This window comes from Callithrix jacchus, chromosome 1 (genome assembly GCF_049354715.1).
Source record: "Callithrix jacchus isolate 240 chromosome 1, calJac240_pri, whole genome shotgun sequence".
Taxonomy (NCBI): domain Eukaryota; kingdom Metazoa; phylum Chordata; class Mammalia; order Primates; family Cebidae; genus Callithrix; species Callithrix jacchus.
In genome coordinates this window covers 142,593,825-142,613,678 of record NC_133502.1, presented here as the reverse complement: position 1 = coordinate 142,613,678, position 19,854 = coordinate 142,593,825, and the positions used below count along the sequence as shown (strand labels likewise).

The 19,854-nt window shown below is 49.1% G+C and overlaps 1 protein-coding gene across 6 annotated transcripts in view; it reads left to right on the top strand.

Moving 5' to 3' along the window:
* TLN1 (talin 1) overlaps positions 1-10,939 on the top strand; it is a 35,103-nt gene extending 24,164 nt beyond the window's left edge. For all 6 annotated transcript variants that reach the window (XM_078371520.1, XM_078371518.1, XM_003732007.6 and 3 more), the window contains 23 exons: positions 112-273; positions 517-657; positions 752-933; positions 1,104-1,236; positions 1,455-1,556; positions 1,640-1,810; positions 1,895-2,044; positions 2,154-2,255; positions 2,335-2,454; positions 3,163-3,309; positions 3,428-3,594; positions 3,762-3,945; positions 4,036-4,161; positions 4,259-4,375; positions 7,615-7,800; positions 7,911-8,018; positions 8,510-8,615; positions 8,813-8,937; positions 9,041-9,166; positions 9,605-9,667; positions 9,779-9,961; positions 10,110-10,238; positions 10,366-10,939. In XM_078371520.1, the coding sequence (XP_078227646.1) occupies positions 112-273; positions 517-657; positions 752-933; positions 1,104-1,236; positions 1,455-1,556; positions 1,640-1,810; positions 1,895-2,044; positions 2,154-2,255; positions 2,335-2,454; positions 3,163-3,309; positions 3,428-3,594; positions 3,762-3,945; positions 4,036-4,161; positions 4,259-4,375; positions 7,615-7,800; positions 7,911-8,018; positions 8,510-8,615; positions 8,813-8,937; positions 9,041-9,166; positions 9,605-9,667; positions 9,779-9,961; positions 10,110-10,238; positions 10,366-10,491 (3,156 nt within the window). In that variant the 3' untranslated portion in view covers positions 10,492-10,939. The remainder of the gene's footprint in view (positions 1-111; positions 274-516; positions 658-751; positions 934-1,103; positions 1,237-1,454; positions 1,557-1,639; positions 1,811-1,894; positions 2,045-2,153; positions 2,256-2,334; positions 2,455-3,162; positions 3,310-3,427; positions 3,595-3,761; positions 3,946-4,035; positions 4,162-4,258; positions 4,376-7,614; positions 7,801-7,910; positions 8,019-8,509; positions 8,616-8,812; positions 8,938-9,040; positions 9,167-9,604; positions 9,668-9,778; positions 9,962-10,109; positions 10,239-10,365) is intronic.
* Positions 10,940-19,854: the final 8,915 nt, after the last annotated feature.

Genomic DNA, 19,854 nt, shown 5'->3' with positions numbered 1-19,854 from the left:
CAACTTCTCCCCAGGGTATTGCTGTCCATCCCCTGACCCTAAAATGGCTCCTCCTTGGGTATGTACAGTTCCTTCTTGCCCTTTTCATGGCTCTTCCATGTGTCTCCTCAGGTGCTCTCTGCAGCCACCATTGTGGCCAAACACACCTCTGCACTGTGTAACAGCTGCCGCCTGGCTTCTGCCCGTACCGCCAATCCTACTGCCAAGCGCCAGTTTGTACAGTCAGCCAAGGAGGTGGCCAACAGCACAGCTAATCTTGTCAAGACCATCAAGGTTCCCAGTGTTTGAATTTCCAGCCTCTCCCTGAACTGTCTGATCTCTCCCGAGTCCCCCAGTTACTCTCTGAGGCCTTCTACCATATTCCCTCTGCCTTAGCCCAAGTTCTTTCTATCCAGACTGACCACCTACATCTCTCCCCAAATCCTTTAAGTCCCAGGAAGGAGAGCTGGTTCACTTTGCTTCCTGTACCTCGTATGCCTGCATCCCAAGTCCTGAGAGCCTCTCTGTCACTTCTAGGCGCTGGACGGGGCCTTTACAGAGGAGAACCGTGCCCAATGCCGAGCAGCAACAGCCCCTCTGCTGGAGGCTGTGGACAATCTGAGTGCCTTTGCATCCAACCCTGAGTTCTCCAGCATTCCTGCCCAGATCAGCCCTGAGGTAAGGTGATGTGATGGGGGAACTGATGGGCCAGCTTATCACCTCATCTTCCAGGGAGTCCTGAGACTTACCTCCCTGCCTCCCCTTTTCCCAGGGTCGAGCTGCCATGGAGCCCATTGTGATCTCTGCAAAGACAATGTTGGAGAGCGCTGGGGGACTCATCCAGACAGCCCGGGCCCTTGCAGTCAATCCCCGGGACCCTCCGCGCTGGTCAGTGCTGGCCGGCCACTCCCGTACTGTCTCAGACTCCATCAAGAAGCTAATTACAAGCATGAGGTATTGAGGAGTGGAGAACCAGTGTGGCTGGAGGGCACACATTGTGGCAGAATGGAGGATGGGCACTTAGGTTCGATTAGATGGGGTGGTGTTGGGGGAAACAGGGGAAGGATAGGCTGGCCTTGCACTAGGGGTTGTTCTTGGTGTTGGAGCCTATGATATGTCTGCAGGGACAAGGCACCAGGGCAGCTGGAGTGTGAAACGGCCATTGCAGCTCTGAACAGCTGTCTACGGGACCTAGACCAGGCTTCCCTCGCTGCAGTCAGCCAGCAGCTTGCTCCCCGTGAGGGAATCTCTCAAGAGGTGAGGGGGGAAAGGATTGTATAGAAAGATGTGTCTAGGAAGAAAAACGTCAGACTTGAGGAAGATGAGGGATCACAGAGTGGCTTCTTAGGGACATCAAAGGCCTGGGATGTGCCAAGGAGGGTTAGGGTATTCAGTATGGAAGGGAGAGCAGTTCTGTGTAGCCAGAGGGTCCTATTGCAGATCACGATCAGGGCTAATGTCCACTTCCTCCCTAGGCCTTGCACACTCAGATGCTCACTGCAGTACAGGAGATCTCTCATCTCATTGAGCCACTGGCCAGTGCTGCCCGGGCTGAAGCCTCCCAGCTGGGACACAAGGTACTTGTGGAGGCACATGGGAAGTCCCAGGGAATAGGGTGAGAGAGAGGGGACCTGACACCCAGTCCATCCCATTGCCTCAGGTGTCCCAGATGGCCCAGTACTTTGAGCCGCTCACCCTGGCTGCAGTGGGTGCTGCCTCCAAGACCCTGAGCCACCCGCAGCAGATGGCACTCCTGGACCAGACTAAAACATTGGCAGAGTCTGCCCTGCAGTTGCTATACACTGCCAAGGAGGCTGGTGGTAACCCAAAGGTATTGAGGGTTTGGAGGGAGGAGCTGTTACTAGAAAGGGGTTGCAGAAACAGGAACAACAGAGCTCCTCTCCTCTCCCCACAGCAAGCAGCTCACACCCAGGAAGCCCTGGAGGAGGCTGTGCAGATGATGACAGAGGCCGTAGAGGACCTGACAACAACCCTCAACGAGGCAGCCAGTGCTGCTGGGGTCGTGGGTGGCATGGTGGACTCCATCACCCAGGCCATCAACCAGGTTAGAGTCTTGGGGTGCCTGTGAAAACTGAGGCCACCCTGGGCCAGAGCCTCCAAGCACAGTGGCAGAGACCCTGACTGTCTTTCCCCTTCTCTATCCTCCCTCTCAGCTAGATGAAGGACCAATGGGTGAACCAGAAGGTTCTTTTGTGGATTACCAAACAACTATGGTGCGGACAGCCAAGGCCATTGCAGTGACCGTTCAGGAGATGGTGAGTTTGGGCGAGTTCCAGAGGACTGCCCTTGGAGAGCTGACTTTGGATATAACTTCACTTCTTCTATTATCACCAGGTTACCAAGTCAAACACCAGCCCAGAGGAGCTGGGCCCTCTTGCTAACCAGCTGACCAGTGACTATGGCCGTCTGGCCTCGCAGGCCAAGCCTGCAGCGGTGGCTGCTGAAAATGAAGAGGTAAACATGGAGGCAGCTCTGCCCTGCCCTTTGTTCCTGATGTGTCAGAGTCTAGGGCTGTCCCATCCCACCCTCTCTGATCATTCATGTAAAGGGGAACAGCCTCAGGGCCAACCTGCTGAAGACTAGTGAGGCTCTGGGTAGGGACAGAGGATTAAAGCCTTCAGTCACAGGGACAAAGGAGATCGCACAGAATCTGGAGCCTTTCCAGGCCTGCCTCTCTTGCTTCTGCCAACCCTCGTCTGGGCCTATGGCTGCTTCTCTGACGTGCTGCCAGTCTGTGTTCTAATTCTTTCTTGTCACAAACCCGTGAAGCTCTTCCTTTCCTAAGCCTCTGGCTTTCCAAGAGAGCAAGTAATTGGATCTTAGCAGATCCAATCCTCAAAACCTTCCATAACCCATACAGGCCACACTGTAATCCACAGCTCTCTCATTCTAACACTCAAGCATAAAGCGCTCCTCCCTCCTCCCCACTATGCTTAAGACAATCCTCGCCAGTTAGTGCCTGCTTGCTACTATTTTCCATGTGTGGAGGTGACCTCCTGCCTAAAGGATATGAAACCGGAAAAGTCCTTGTTAGGAACTTTCTCTGCTTCTTTAGTCTACAGTGCATGTTTTTTCTATATCCTTAGTGACTCTTCCAAGCACAGTGGAGGTACCCTGAGTGCCCCTTGTAAAATCCATCTCTCTTTCCCCACTGGCTCACAGATAGGTTCCCATATCAAACACCGGGTACAAGAGCTGGGCCATGGCTGTGCTGCTCTGGTCACCAAGGCAGGCGCCCTGCAGTGCAACCCCAGTGATGCCTACACCAAGAAGGAGCTCATAGAGTGTGCCCGGAGAGTCTCTGAGAAGGTGATGTCTTTGCCATCCTCCTCCAGCCCTCTCTTCTTGTCGCTTCTTCCAGGTGTGGGTAACCTTTCCATTTCACATGGCACCTTCCATAGTCACCATGTGACTTTCCCTACCCTAGGTCTCCCACGTCCTGGCTGCGCTCCAGGCTGGGAATCGTGGCACCCAGGCCTGCATCACAGCAGCCAGTGCTGTGTCTGGTATCATCGCTGATCTTGACACCACCATCATGTTCGCCACTGCTGGCACGCTTAATCGCGAGGGTGCTGAAACTTTTGCTGACCACCGGTAAGGCAGGAGCTGGGCCTGAGGGAGGCAGACAGGTCGGGGCACTGGACTGGAAGGGGTAGGTTAGCATTTGCTCAAATGGGGAAGACCTGGACCAGGCACCTTGGACAGGCTGGAGTAGGTAAGGGAGATCTAAGGAGAGCTGACTAAGCTGGGCCCTCCCTCAGGGAGGGCATCCTGAAGACTGCGAAGGTGCTGGTGGAGGACACCAAGGTCCTGGTACAAAACGCAGCTGGAAGCCAGGAGAAGTTGGCGCAAGCTGCCCAGTCCTCTGTGGCGACCATCACTCGCCTTGCTGATGTGGTCAAGCTGGGTGCAGCCAGCCTGGGAGCTGAGGACCCTGAGACCCAGGTAGTACCCTGATGCTCCTAATTCTGGCTGGAACCACTTCCTGTCCTGCTTCTTCCTTTCATAGACCAGAGCCAATGCTCTCCCACACAGGTGGTACTGATCAATGCAGTGAAAGATGTAGCCAAGGCTCTGGGAGATCTCATCAGTGCAACGAAGGCTGCAGCTGGCAAAGTTGGAGATGACCCTGCTGTGTGGCAGCTAAAGAATTCTGCTAAGGTTGGAGAGAATGAGAGCAACATCAAGAGGGGCACTGGATTAATGGACTCCTTCTGTTCCTTAAAATCATTCCTATTCTCTCTTCTTATACCTCTAGGTGATGGTGACCAATGTGACATCATTGCTTAAGACAGTAAAAGCCGTGGAAGATGAGGCCACCAAAGGCACTCGGGCCCTGGAGGCAACCACAGAGCACATACGGCAGGAACTGGCGGTGAGCAGGAATGTGGGGCATCAGGAATAAGGGTCAGAGAGAGGGATCCTGAAAGCCTGGGAACATGTGCCTCACAGACGTAGTCACACACAGTCTCTCTCTCATCTCTCTCATCGCCAAACTTCTTTTTTTTTTTTTTTTGAGAAGGGTCTTGTTCTATAGCCATCCTCCTCCAGCCCTCTCAGCCCTCTCCTCTTGTCACTTCTCCCAGGCGTGGGACTCACATGGTGACGGAGCAAGGTGCCTTTCCATTTCATATGGCACCTTTGTCAGTCACCATGTGACTTTCCCTACCCCAGATCTCACACATCCTCCTTCTGGAGTACAGTGGCGTGATCCTGGCTCACTGCAACCTTCACCTCCCAGGTTCAAGCAATTCTCATACATCAGCCTCCTGAGTAGCTGGGACTACAGGCGCATACCATGCTGGCTAATTTTTGTATTTTTAGTAAAGACAGGGTTTTACTGTGTTGACCAGGCTAGTCTCAAACTCCTGGCCTCAAGTGATCCACCTGCCTCCGCCTCCGCCTCCGCCTCCGAAAGTGCTGGGATTATGCTCATGAGCCACTGGGCCCAGCCTGTCATCACCAGACGTCTTAAGTGAGCTACACTCACGTCTTTCCCCTACTGATAGGTTTATTCCTTAGCATTTGACAACTGTCTTTTTTTACCTCCCACTTTCTCCAGTCACTAGTGGCCTCTTAGTTGCCACATTCAGTGGCCTCTTCTTGGCCTTCATCCTTTTCAAACATTTCCAAAGCATGTGACTCTGTTAACGAGCCTCTCTTTAAATTTCTTTCTTCCCTTGGCCTAGATACTGGCTTTTCTCTTGTTTCTCGAACATCATTGAATCACCTTTAACCTGGTAAATGCAGAGGCCTTCTTAGGGTTGTACAAATAGCCTTTTGCTCTTCTTTGGCAAGTTTATCCACTTTCATTATTATTCAGTAAGAAGCAGATACCCAGTTCCGGGTTATTTTCAACTGCTTGTTTGATATCACCACCTAGATGCGGTGCCTCCAAACCATGACATGGTCCTCCTAATGGTGGAAACACCCTTGCAGTCATGAAGATTCCACCTCAGTTGTCTTTGACTTCACCATCTTAGCCACTATATTCAGGCTGTTGCCACATCCTTTCACTCCTCCCCAGTCCCACTGTCTGCACTCTGGTTGATACTTCCATACTCTCCTGCACTTTGGCTGCTGCACCAGTTTTCTCCCTGGTCTCCCTGCTTCCAGTCTCTGCCACTCTCCTCTCTTCCTACTCATCTTTCTGATTTCCAGATTCATCTTTCTGGATTCTGTCTTCACCTCTACTTGAAGATGTTCAAGTTGGAACTCTTGATTTTCTGCCTCCCATACCTGGTCCTTTCCTGTTTTTCCCCCATCTCAGTAAATGGCACCTTTTAGTAACTCAGTTCCTAAAGCCAGAAACCCAGCTTCAATATATTAGACATCTCTCTTTCTCTCATTCCCCACGTTTAAGTTTTGATAGTGCCCCTTCCAAACGGCTCATTTTCTCTTTCCCCATCTCTCTCCCACCACTACCACACTGTCCAAACCATCATCAGCCCTTAACTGGATTTATGTAGTAAATCTCTATCCAGTCTTCATGCTTCAACACTTCCCTCTCCAATCCTCCTTTCTACACAGTAGCCACAATTATGTTTTTAAACTATAAGTTAGAGGCTGGGCATGATGGCTGATGCCTGGAATCCTAGCACTTTGGGAGGCTGAGGTGGGAGGATCACTTGAGTGAGTTCAAAACTAGTTTGGGCAACATAGCAAGATCCTGTCTCTACAAAAAATTTTAAAGATTAGCTAGGCAAGGTTGCCCACACCTGTCCCAGTTAGGAGTCTGAAGGCAGGAAGATTCCTTGAGCCCAGGAGTTCAAGACTGCGGTGAGCTATGATCACTCCAGGGCACTCCAGCCTGGGTGACAGAGCAAGACCCTGTTTTAAATATATATATTTAAATATATATAGACATATTAGATTATATTAGAATATATATAATATATATTATATATATCATATTAGTGACATCAATAAATATATATAAAAAGTTATGTCACTTCACTACTTAAAACTCATTAGTGATGGCCCTGCTTCACTTCTCCAGTCTCCTCCTACTCTCCTTTCTGTGCCCCATCCCCCTGTATGCTGTCAGTTCTGAGAACATGCCAAGCTCTTAACTGCTGCAGGCTCTTCCACTTGCTTTAGTCCAGGCTTTTGAGCACTGGGCTCCTTCCAGTTCATCAGGCTTCAGCTTCCATGTCACCTCCTCAGAGAGCCCTTCCCTGACCACCTATCTGAAATAGTTCTCAGCATAGCATTCTTTTATTCCCTCATAATCCAAATCACAGTCCTCAGTTTTACTGTTAGTTAACTTATTTATTACCTAGGTTCAAAACCAGAATGTGAGCTCCATGAGAACAGGGAGCATCCCTAGCCCCTTGTATAGAATCTACCACCTAGCTGATCTTTAATAAATATTTGTGGATTGAATAAATATATCCATCAAAATATATTATGACTTCCACATATTATGTAAAATTAAGTTCCTCAGTGTGATATTCAAGGCCCCAATAACCATTCCTATATTCCAGAACATTCCTTGATACTTTCACACTTGACATCCTGATTGTTCATGCCCCACCATTTACCTAAAAATGCCCTCCTATCATCTTTACACTTTCTTTTTTTTGAGTCTCGCTCTGTCATCTAGGCTGGAGTGGAGTGGCGCAGTCTTGGCTCACTGCAACCTCTGCCTTCCAGGTTCAAGCGATACTCCTGCTTCAGCCTCCCAAGTAGCTGGGACTACAGGCGCCTGCCAATCACACCCGGCTAATTTTTTTATTTTTAGTAGAGACAGGGTTTCACCATATTGGCCAGGCTGGTCTCAAACTCCTGGCCTTGTGATCTGCCCACATTGGCCTCCCAAAGTGCTGGGGTTGCAGGTGTGAGTCACCACACCCAGCCATCTATATATCTTTTATGGCTCAGCTCTGCCTCTCACCCCTTCAAGGCTTCTCTCTATTTTGGGAAGGAAAACTCAGCCGAAAGCCACTTTTATAATTTCAAACAAACAAACTCTCCCCAGTTGCTTCAGTGAGAAATGATTCACTGTGATGTGTGACTCTCTCCAAGGACTGCACCAAACCACATGCACAGAGTTCTACATTGTCTCATAGTCTCAGCCACTGTAGAATCTTTCTTCTTGTTCTGCCCCCACAGGTTTTCTGTTCGCCAGAGCCACCTGCCAAGACCTCTACCCCAGAAGACTTCATCCGAATGACCAAGGGTATCACCATGGCAACAGCCAAGGCCGTTGCCGCTGGCAATTCCTGTCGCCAGGAAGATGTCATTGCCACAGCCAATCTGAGCCGCCGTGCTATTGCAGATATGCTTCGAGCTTGCAAGGTAGAAATCCTTGAGGTATTTTCATGGGGCAGCTTTGGGTCAGAACATAGTGGGAGAGAAACTGTAGGGATCTGGGGGGCCTACAGCTAACATATTACTCTGGGGGACAGGAAGCAGCTTACCACCCGGAAGTGGCCCCTGATGTGCGGCTTCGAGCCCTACACTATGGCCGGGAATGTGCCAATGGCTACCTGGAACTGCTGGACCATGTGCTGCTGGTAAGGGAGGGAGTTGTTTGTTCCTTATACCAGCCTCTGAATACACAGGCCTCTTCCTGCAAGTCTGCCCAGATCTCCTTCCTGCCCCATCCTCTATTTCACAAATCTATTCTCCTTTCCAAGCCTCCCTTTCTCCCAGGCCCCATCCTTCTTATCATCTTTTGTTCTCCCAATCACCTCTTCTTCCTCCTCTTTTTTCTTTTCTCTTCCCTTCCCCCCTGACCACCCCTTTCTCTACCTTCATCATCTCTTCTTTCTTCTCATCATTCTCCATGCTCCTTGTCAGCCGGTGAGTGACACAGCCCCACTGTCTCTGTCATGTGTGCAGTGTGATGCATGGTGTGTGCTTGGATAGGGAGTATGGTGTTTGAGGGCTGTGGTATGGAGCACTCTAGGTATGGGGGTGAGGGGCTCATGGTCTGCCCTATTTCATAGATCAGGGTAGACCCTAAGATGTGATGCTCTTTGTCCCCTGCCCACTTCTTGCCTAGACCCTGCAGAAGCCAAGCCCAGAACTGAAGCAGCAATTGACAGGACATTCAAAGCGTGTGGCTGGTTCAGTCACTGAGCTCATCCAGGCTGCTGAAGCTATGAAGGGTGAGGGGTGGCCAGGGCCAGGGAGGGAAGGAAAACCCTTGTTATGGTGTGATCTCTGCTTCCTGGCTGGACGGCTCTGTGCTAGCCTCTGCCCATAGTCCCCAGGGTGCCAGGGCCTGGTGATATAACCATGCTCCCTGGTGCTTTTGACCTCCCCACTCTGCCTTAGCCTCTTCCCTCTTCCTTTATCCTACCAGGAACAGAATGGGTGGACCCAGAGGACCCCACAGTCATTGCTGAGAATGAACTCCTGGGAGCTGCAGCTGCCATTGAGGCTGCAGCCAAAAAGCTAGAGCAGCTGAAGCCTCGGGCCAAACCCAAGGTCAGTCCTGTTCCCCTCCTCCTCTACCCACACCATGGCAGAACATCCCCACCTTCAGCCCATCTCTGACTACATCTCTTTCTGTAACCTTTGCTTATTGCAGGAAGCAGATGAGTCCTTGAACTTTGAGGAGCAGATACTGGAAGCTGCCAAGTCCATTGCAGCAGCCACCAGTGCACTGGTAAAGGCTGCGTCAGCTGCCCAGAGAGAACTGGTGGCCCAAGGGAAGGTGAGTGCTTAAAACCCAAAAGAGGCCAGGTGCCATGGCTCATGCCTATAATCCCAGCACTTTGGGAGGCCAAGGTGAGCAGGTCACCTGAGGTCAGGAGTTCAAGACCAGCCTGGCCAACATGGTGAAACCCCATCTCTACTGAAAATACAAAAATTAGCCGGGCGTGGTGGTATGCGCCTCTAATCCCACCTACTCAGGAGGCTGAGGCAGGAGAATCACTGGAACCCGGGAGGCGGAGGCTACAGTGAATCAAGATTGTGCCACTGCACTCCAGCCTGGGCAACACAGCAAGACTCTGTCTCAAAAAAAAAAAAAAAAAAAAAACCCAGAATTATGGGGACAGGTTGGCACTTTGATTTCCACACCCACATTTGGAGCTAGTGAGTCTGAAGTAAGGAAAGCGCAGGTCTGAGCAAGCTCTCCTCCTTCCTCCAGGTGGGTGCCATTCCAGCCAATGCACTGGACGATGGGCAGTGGTCCCAGGGCCTCATTTCTGCTGTAAGTATGCAGTACCTACTAGGTCTCTCTGAGTTTGAGAGACTCGAGAAGATTAGAAGGGGGATGGACCAGGGCAAGGGGCACATTTTAAGCAAACACTTCTTGCTTTAGGCCCGGATGGTGGCTGCAGCCACCAACAATCTGTGTGAAGCAGCCAATGCAGCTGTACAAGGCCATGCCAGCCAGGAGAAGCTCATCTCATCAGCTAAGCAGGTAGCTGCCTCCACAGCCCAGCTTCTTGTGGCCTGCAAGGTCAAGGCTGATCAGGACTCTGAGGCAATGAAACGACTTCAGGTGAGGACCCTGACCCATTCCATTGTCCCTTAGGCTATACTACTTCAAACTGTTACCCCCAAGATGTGTTTATATGAGATAATTGAGGGACTGTTTCAACTGGGATCCTACCTGAGTTCTCAACTTAGGCTGCTTTCTCTCTGCCCAGGCTGCTGGCAACGCAGTGAAGCGAGCCTCAGATAACCTGGTGAAAGCAGCACAGAAGGCTGCAGCCTTCGAAGACCAGGAGAATGAGACAGTGGTGGTGAAGGAGAAAATGGTTGGCGGCATTGCCCAGGTGAGCTTCACCCCAGACACTGAGCAATGCTGTCAGGAGGGTAGTCACATTGCCTGCACTGGTCCCAAATACCCTATACCCCTGCTATGCATCCTCACTGAACTGAGTCTCCAATCCCCACCCTCAGATCATCGCAGCACAGGAAGAGATGCTTCGGAAGGAACGAGAGCTGGAAGAGGCGAGGAAGAGACTGGCACAGATCCGGCAGCAGCAGTATAAGTTCCTGCCTTCAGAGCTTCGGGATGAGCACTAGAGAAGCCGCTTCTATTTGATGCAGACCCAGCCCAGAGACTGTGCCTGCCACTACCAAAGCCTTCTGGGCTGTCAGGGCCCAACCTGCCCCAACCCAGCACTACCTGAAGTGCCTGCCAAACCCCGGGGGCCTGGCCCCACCCAGTCCCGCTGCACATCCCCCATCCCCTCCCCAATCCCAAGTGCCTTCATGCCCTAGGGCCCCCCAAGTGCCTGCCCCTCCCCAGAGTATTAACGCTCCAAGAGTATTATTAACGCTGCTGTACCTCAATCTAAACCTGCCAGGGCCCCAGCCCACTCTACCCGCCAGCAGCTTCCACCAGTCCCACAGCCTCATCAACTCTGTCGTTTTTTGATACTATCTTCCCCCACCCCTAGCTACCCATGGGGGCTGCAGAGTTGTAAGCTCCAAATAGGCCATGCTCCAATAAAAATGATTCTACCTACAACCTCTACCTGGCTTCAAGGGAGATAGAAGATTCCTCCCAGGGCAGTAGGGGAGAGTGGGATTGAGTTCTGCCACCTACCTTAATCCGGCTTGAAATGGGTGAAGGGAAGACTGGCAGTCTACCCCCTGAGATCCCTTCCTCCTTCTTGCACGTGGACCCCTAAAGTTATCCATTAGGGAAGGTTTGCCTGAGAAATTATACTTCTGTTATCCCCACCTCACTGCCCCGCACCTAAGCCTCACCAGGTATGGTTCTGCTGCTGCTGGGACAGCAGCTACTACAGCTCCTTGTGGCTACCAGGACATTCTGTTCTTAACAAATACTCATGGTATATCAACAAATCCAGTCCTTGGCCAAATTCACATTTTCAAAAGAAGCTTTGCTAAAAATAATAAGCCTATAAATGTCTGAGCCTAAGAGAACTATGACCACAGAATTGGTTGAAGCCATTAGCAAGCAAAAAATCCAAATTGAGGCTGCCTGGGGTAAGTAACTGCTTTTGATTGGGTTGGGGCACTCCTGCCTAGAGTAGCACTGAAAGGAAAAAGTTTGACCCAGGTGTGAGACTTTATCGTTGGAGGGGCAGAGCACCCCTTGTGGCCAGGCAGGTACTAGTAGCTCTGTTCCTGCAGCCCTGCTAATCTGGTGGGTCAGTGCTTCCCTCCTTGGCAGCAGTCAGGGACGTGGATGCTATGTGCTTCCACTTCCTCATCCACCCATTCTGCCCACACTGCATGGACTCTGAAAGTCGTCTTAGGTTGGCCACTATTTTCATGCATGATTCTTTAGTCAACCCTGCTGCCCAGTACGTTATTTCCTCAAGTAGAACACAAGTACCCATCTGCTACTAACACCTTCTACTCCCACCCCACTGGGGAAAGTTTGAAGTAGACGGAATGAAGCTGGTACACTGGCTAGAGCCTCTAATCCCAGCTACTTGGAAGGAAGGGTGAGGCAGGAGGACTGCTTGAGCCCAGAGTTTGAGGCTGCAGTGAGTGAGCTGTGATGTTGCCACTGTGTGCCAGCCTGAGTGACAGAGTGAGTGCCTTTCTCTAAGAAATAAATTAGATGGAACTGCTTTGTCCAGGACAGCCAATTAGGGATGGTGCCAACTTCCTACCAGCACTCCTGTCACCTGTGATTCATTCATTCAATATTTACTAAGGCATGCCTGTGCTAAGCACTGAAAAATTGAGATGTATTATCACTTCTCTGACAAAGAGAACTGGCAACTCCAGTACATACTGCGGTGGCTCCCTAATCCTAGATTCAATGTCATAGCATCGTGAGTTGAGGACCTTGGAGATCAAATCCCTTCTACAACCTTCCCAACAAGTGGCAGTCCAGACTCTGAACTCCGCCTATGAGCCCAGGACAGCTGCTTACTCCTGTTACCATTTCCCTGTCATGTCCTCAGGGACTGGGACCAATCACGTACTTCTTACTAGTGCTATCTTGGGAGCCGTCTGGGGAGAGGCTTTAACACCCATTAGACCAGCTCTTCAAATGTGGTCCTCAGATCCCTAAGGTTCCCTAAGACCTTTTCAGAGGTCCATAGGTCAAAACTATTTTCATAACAATACCAAGACATTATTTTCCTTAGCTGGGGATGGTGGCACACACCTGTAATCCCAGCTACTTGGGCAGCTGAGGCACCAGAATCACTTGAACCTGGGAGACAGAAGTTGCAGTGAGCCAGGATCGTACCACTGCACTCCAGCCTGGGCAACAGAGCAAGACTCAAAAAAAAAAAAAAAGTCTTGATGAAGTAAACGTGTATTAATTTAAACCTTAATCCCTGAGGAAAAGTCTTTTCAACATTCTGTATGACAAAGTAGGAAGTATGCATAAGCACTTTGCATACAAAAATATGATGGTTTTCTGGAGGAAATAACTTAGGCTATTCTTTGAGTTGTGAGCTGAACTAGCTGCTGTTTCATGGAATGCCATGTTTACTCAAAAGAATGACCGACAAACTGGTTATCAGACTTAGGTAGCTGGCAGAACTTTTCTCAAAAAACAAACAAAGTGAGTGTCACTTCAGGGAAAAATCTTGACAGTGTTTGTTGCCAGTGCTACAATTCAAGCTTTCAAGTGAAAAATCAAATTTTGGAACACTTGTATTTGCTACATGAGCTTCACAGCTTCCCCAAATTTAAAACTTAAAGACTTTACTGTTCTCCAATATAATACTATGAAGAAAAACAATTTACTGTTGAAACCTATTGTGATTTTCTAAAAATTTTATTTATTTATTTTTGAGACAGAGTCTCGATCCGTTGCTCAGGCTGAAGTGCAGTGGTGCAGTCTCAGTTTACTACAGCCTCCACATCCCGGGTTCAAGAAATTCTCCTGCCTCAGCCTCTGAGTAGCTGGGACTACAGGTGCCTGTCACCACACCCAGCTAACTTTTTGTATTTGTAGTAGAGACGGAGTTTTGCCATGTTGCCCAGGCTGGTCTTGAATTCCTGAGCTCAAGCAATCCACCTATCTTGGCCTCCCAAAGTGCAGGAATTATAGGCATAAGCCTGTAACCTGGCCTGAAACGTAATCTTTTAAGTTACGTATAATGAAACATCAGTATTTGGAAGATTTGCATAGCTCAGTGAATCAGTTATTTTCCATATGACCAGTGCACGGTATTACAAAATTATACATAGGCAAAAGATCCAATCAAGGTGCAGTTCAGAAAAAAAAGATTTTTTTTTTTTTCTTGGGAGAGTCTTGCTCTGTTGCCCAAGCTGGAGTGCATTGGCTTGATGTTGGCTCACTGCAGCCTTCTCCTGCTGGGTTCAAGTGATTCCCCTGCCTCACCCTCCTGAGTAGCTGAGATTATGCCACCACATCCAACTAATTTTTGTATTTTTAGTAGAGACAGGGTTTTACCACGTTGGCCAAGCTGATCTCAAACTCCTGACCTCAGGTAATCTGCCCGCCTTGGCCTCCCAAAGTGCTGGGATTACAGGCGTGAACCACCACACCCAGCTGAAACAACAGATTTTAATTTAATAGTACAAAAAGGTCATTGATATAGTTTCAGGTTCTACATTGCAACTAACCCTTAAGAAACTGCCAATTATCGGCCAGGCACAGTGGCCCACACCTGCAATTCCAGCACTTTGGGAGGCTGAGGTGGGAGGGTAGCTTGAGCCTAGGAGTTCGAGACCAACATAGGCAACATAGTAGGACACCATGTCTTTTTTTTTAAAAAGTCGGGTATGGGCCAGGCGTGGTGGCCCACGCCTGTAATCCAAGCACTTCGGAGGCCGAGGCTGGCAGATCACCTGAGGTTGGGAGTTCAAGACCAGCCTGACCAACATGGTGAAACCCTGTCTTAAATTAAAAAAAAAAAAAAAGCCAGGTATGATAGTGTACATCTGTAGTCCCAGTGACTGGAGGAGACTGAGTCAGGGAGATTACTTGAGCCTGGAAGGTCAAGGCTGCAGTGAGTCAAGCTGTGATTGTGTCACTGCACTCCAGCCTAGGTGTTAAGAGCCAGACCTTGTCTCAAAAAAAACCACAGAGTCCAGGCCCAGCACAGTAGTGGCTTATGCCTGTAATCTCAGCACTTTGGGAGGCCAAGGAGGGCAGATTACCTGGGTTCAGGAGTTCGAGACCAGCCTGGCCAACATGGCAAAATTCCGTCTCCACTAAAAATACAAAAATTAGCTGGGTATGGTGGCTTATGCCTGTAGTCCCAGCTACTCGGAAAGCTGAGGCAGGAGAATAGCTTGAACCTGGGAGGCGAAGGTTGCAGTGAGCTGAGATCGCACCACTGCATGCCAGCCTGGGTGACAGAGCAAGATTCTGTCTCAAAATAATAACAATAGGCCAGGTGTGGTGTTTCACACCTGTAATACCAGCGCTTTGGCAGGCAAATCACTTGAGGTCAGGAGTTTGAGACCAGCCTGGCCAACATGGTAAAACTCTGTTTCTACTAAAAATACAAAATTTAGTCAGGCATGGTGGTGCCTGCCTGTAGTCCCAGCTACTCAGGAGGCTGAGGCATGAGAATCACTTGAACCTAGGAAGCAGAGTTTACAGTGAGCCAAGATCTCACCACTGCACTCCAGCCTGGGCCACCGAGCGAGACTCTGTCTCAAAAATAAATAAATAAATAGGCCGGGCGCAGTGGCTCACACCTGTAATCCCAGCACTTTGAGAGGCCGAAGTGGGCAGATTACGAGGTCAAGAGATCAAGACCATCCTGGCCAACTTGGTGAAACCTTGTCTCTACTAAAAATACAAAAATTAGCTGGGCATGGTGGCGGGCGCCTTTAATCCCAACTACTCAGGAGTCTGAGGCAGGAGAATTGCTTGAACCCTGGAGGCAGAGGTTGCAGTGAGCCTAGATCACAGCACTGCACTCCAGCCTGGGCAACAGAGTGAGACTCTGTCTCAAAATAAATAAATAAATAAATAAATCTTTCCAACTACATATCTGTTGTGAGAACGGATTTTCTTCATATACAGTGCTTCAGACTAACCAACATATAGCAACAGATCAAGTACGGAAGCAGATATTAAGAATCCAGCTGTCCCCTTGGAAGCCAGAGAGTAAAGAGATTTGCTTTACAAAATAATTTCCATACTCTCACTAATTCGGGGAATGGGAATATAGTTATCTTTCATTTAGAACATTATGTTAACATGGCAGGGGAGGATCCAAGATGGCCGATCGCTAACATCCCGGGATTGCAGCTCTCAGGGAAGGCGCGGAGAACTAGAGGACGCCACACTTTCAGACAAATTCTGGTCGCTCACGGAGCAGGAGATCCCCCAGTGGAGGAAACACACGGGTGGCCAGCGCGACTCTCATGGCCGGTGCAGCAGTTCCGCAGGCACCTTGGCGCGGTAGCTCTTGGAGCAAAGTAAACAGGTTCGGAGGACCGGCCCGGGTCCCCAGCAGGACACCAGAGCCGGGCAGCGGCTGTGACGGCACCTCAGCGCGGGAGCGCTCCGCGCAGAGTAAACAGGACCGGTTTCCCTTCTGACCGAGGTTTGGAGCCCCAGGAATGCAGAGTCGCCTACTACCGACACAATAAGGAAGCCCGACAGGAGAACCCTGGGCAGAAATGCACCATCAGTTTTAACGCCGCTGCTCTGGCCCTGGGAACTAACAACCTGGACGTCCACTCAAGAGACCTAATCTGAAAGGTGGTAATTTCAAAGAGACAGGAGGATAAATTTACAATGACGGGAAGAAACCAGCGTAAAAAAGCTGAGAATACTCAAAATCAGAACGCCTCTCCCTCTAAAGATGATCACAGTTCCACATCAACAATGGAACAAGGCTTGATGGAGAACGAGCGCATCCCAATGACAGAATCACTCTTCAAGGAATGGATAATAAGAAACTTCGGTGAGTTAAAAGACCATGTTGTAGCCCAACGTAAAGAAACTAGGAACTTTGAAAAAAGGTTTGATGAAATCCTATTGAGAATAGACAACTTAGAGCGGAGTATGAGTGAATTAATGGAACTAAAGAATACAATACAGGAACTCCGAGAAGTATGGACAGGTTTAAACACTCGAATTGTTCAAGCAGAAGAAGGGATATCAGAGGTCAAAGTCCAACTTAATGAAATAAAACGCGAAGAAAAGATTAGAGAAAAAAGGATAAAAAGGAATGAGCGAAGTCTCCAAGAAATGTGGGACTATGTGAAAAGACCAAATTTACGTCTGATAGGTGTACCTGAATGCAACGGAGAGAATGAATCCAAGCTGGAAAATACCCTTCAGGATATTATTCAGGAAAATTTTCCTAAACTAGCAAAGCAGGTCAAAATTCAACCCCAGGTAATACAGAGAACACCACAAAGATATTCCTCAAGAAGAGCAACCCCAAGGAACATAATCGTTAGATTCACCAGGGTTGAAACGAAGGAGAAAATACTAAGGGCAGCCAGAGAGAAAGGTCATGTTACCCACAAAGGCAAGCTTATCAGACTTACAGCAGATCTCTCAGCAGAAACTCTACAAGCCAGAAGAGAGTGGGGGCCAATATTCAACATTCTCAAAGAATAGAACCTTCAGCCCAGAATTTCATATCCAGCCAAACTAAGCTTCACAACTGAAGGAAAAATAAAATCTTTTATGAACAAGCAAGAACTCGGAGATTTTATTACCACCAGGCCTGCTTTACAAGAGCTTCTGAAAGAAGCATTACACACAGAAAGAAACAACCAGTATTAGCCTTTCTAAAAATACACCAAAAAGTAAAGAGCACCAACATAAAGAAGAATTTACACCAACGAATGGATAAAACAGCCAGTCAACATCAAATGGCAGTAACCCTAAATTTAAATTGACTAAATCCCCCAATCAAAAGACACAGCCAAAACCCAATGGCATTTTACATCCAGACCAGTTTCACATGCAAGGATACACAAAGACTCAAAACAAAGGGATGGAGAAATATTTACCAACCAAATGGAGAGCAAAAATAAATAATAAATAAATAAAAAGCAGGAGTTGCAATTCTCGTATCGGAGAAAATAGATTTTAAAGCAACAAAGATATAGTGGTAAAAGGATCAATGCAACAACAAGAGCTAACGATCCTAACACCCAGATACGAGACTTAGATTCAATGAGACAGAAAATTAATAAGGATATCAAGGACTCGAACTCAGATCTGGAACAAGTAAACTTAATAAATATTCATAGAGCTCTCCACTTCAAATACACAAAATATACATTCTTGTCAATACCACATCACACCTACCCATAAGTTTAAATGAAACATTGATTGGCCATTATTAATACTCAATTTTTTTCAAAATAAAGCAATATTTCCATTTATTCTCCCTCTTTCTCTTCCTCTTTCTTCCTCTCCTTTACTTATTTTTTTTTTTTCTTTCCTTCTCTCAAAAAAAAAGAAATCAACTTGTAAACCTCTAGATCCAGGTCGGCAATGTCTCTCTCATTGCTTGATTTCCTTCCTTCCCTTCCCTCCCTCCCTCCCTCCCCGCTTCCTCCCTTCCTTCCTTCCTTCATCCCTTCCTTCCTCCCTACCGTCCTTCTTCCCTCCCTCCCCGCCTCCTCCCTTCCTTCCTTCCTTCATCCCTTCCTTCCTCCCTACCGTCCTTCTTCCCTCCCTTCCTGCCTTCCTCCCCCCGTCAAAAAAAAAAAAAACCATGGCAATTGTGTAACGAGTTTATTTTTGTTATTTTTAATGAATTGATACATATTTTAAATTTTTCTCAGGTTCATTTTAATATGGCAAGTATTGGTAGATATAACCCACTTCAACAAAAGCTGTTTGGGGTTCTTCAATGTATTTTAAGAATGTGAAACGTTCTGTTCTAAGGCCAAAAGACTCACACCATTTTAACATATTTGAGTACCCAGAACCTGGTACATAAAAAACTCATCTGGCAAATATTCACGAAGTGCCAACTCTATGCCTGGTGCTGTGCTAGGCATTGGGGATTCAGAATTGAGAAGAATTGTTTCTTTTGAGGACTCACAGACCAGTGGAGGTGCCAAACCATGTAAGAACAGTTATACCATGGGACTAGAATGAGAGTGAGAGCCTGCACCAAGAACACGCACCTATTAGGTGAGGCGACGGGAAGAGAAGTGGCCAGGGAAGACTTCCCAGGAAAGCTGACACTTGATCTGAGTCTTAAAGGCCACCAGGAATCAGCCAAGGGGAAGGGCATTTTAGGGAGAGGGAACAGAACACAAACTGTGGAAGCTTTGAGAAAAGTATGGCTATTTCCAGCTCCTGCTGCAGCTCATTATGAATGAAGTATGCGGTACAAGTCTGAATACAGGGGGTGAGGTTGGGCATGAAAGGACATGAGGCCAGAGAGGCAGGCAGGAGCCAAAACAATGGGCCTTCTATACCATATTAAGAAATGCGGGTTGTTTTTTTTTTTTTTTCTTTCTCAAAACAGGCAGGGTGCCCGCATGCCTGTAATCCCAGCTACTCAGGAGGCCGAGTCGGGAGGATCACTTTAGCCCAGAAGTTCAAAAGCAGCCTGGGCAATTAGCAAGCTCTTGTCTCAAAAAAGGTCGGGGAGGGGGGACAGGGATTAGGGAGGAGTTTTGGAGGGTTTTAGATAATATTCGTATTAACTTTTAAAAGACATTTGGCAACAATGCGTGGAACAGTCAAATGAGTGAATGAGTTGAGGAACCAGAAGTAAGACTACAAAAGACTTAAGAGTGGAGAAAAGGAGCAGCCAGAGGCCAGCCCAGACTGACCCGAAGAGAACCTCATCGGTAGGAAGCAGCCTCTCCAGGATTAGGTGGAAGTGAGACGCGAAGGGCAGGGGAGCCCCAGTGGTCCAGCATAGACTGCTGTTGGATGAGGAGGGGTCTTCCACGGAGTTAGGGAAACACTACGAGGTCAGGCCAGGGTTGCTCTTGGTGTGGCGCGCAGGCAGCTAAATAGATCTGAATGCGTTTCCACGCCTCCTCCCCACGGCCCTGGCCCGCAGCCCCGGGTTCCCACGGTCACCAGTCCGCTGCAAAATCCAGGCCTCCCGCCCCTCCGCGACTGGAGGGTGAGGACGAGGCTAGCAGCTCCCTCTCCGCTTCCTCCGCTGGTTCTCTCCCCTTCCCCCTACTCCGGGGCGGCTCTCCACTTCCTCTGCCCCAACCCCACCCCAGGGAAAAATGAAAACACCTTCACGCCCCGCGCCTCAGACGCCCCGACCCGACGACCAGGCTCGGTCGCTGATTTGGCGGCCTTGGTCTGAGAGGACACCTCGCCCCGGGCCCCTGACACCCCGCAGCTCAGCGACTCTACCCCTCGTCCCCCGCCTTCCCCGCCCCAGCTCGGCTCCGCCTCCCCACGGGGAAACATCCCAAAAAAGGGCAGAAAAGAAATTTCAGCGTAAAGTTGGCCCACTGGGAAAGAGAGGAGCGTCTGCGGGGAGCAGGGGCGGAGAGAGAGGGCGCGCG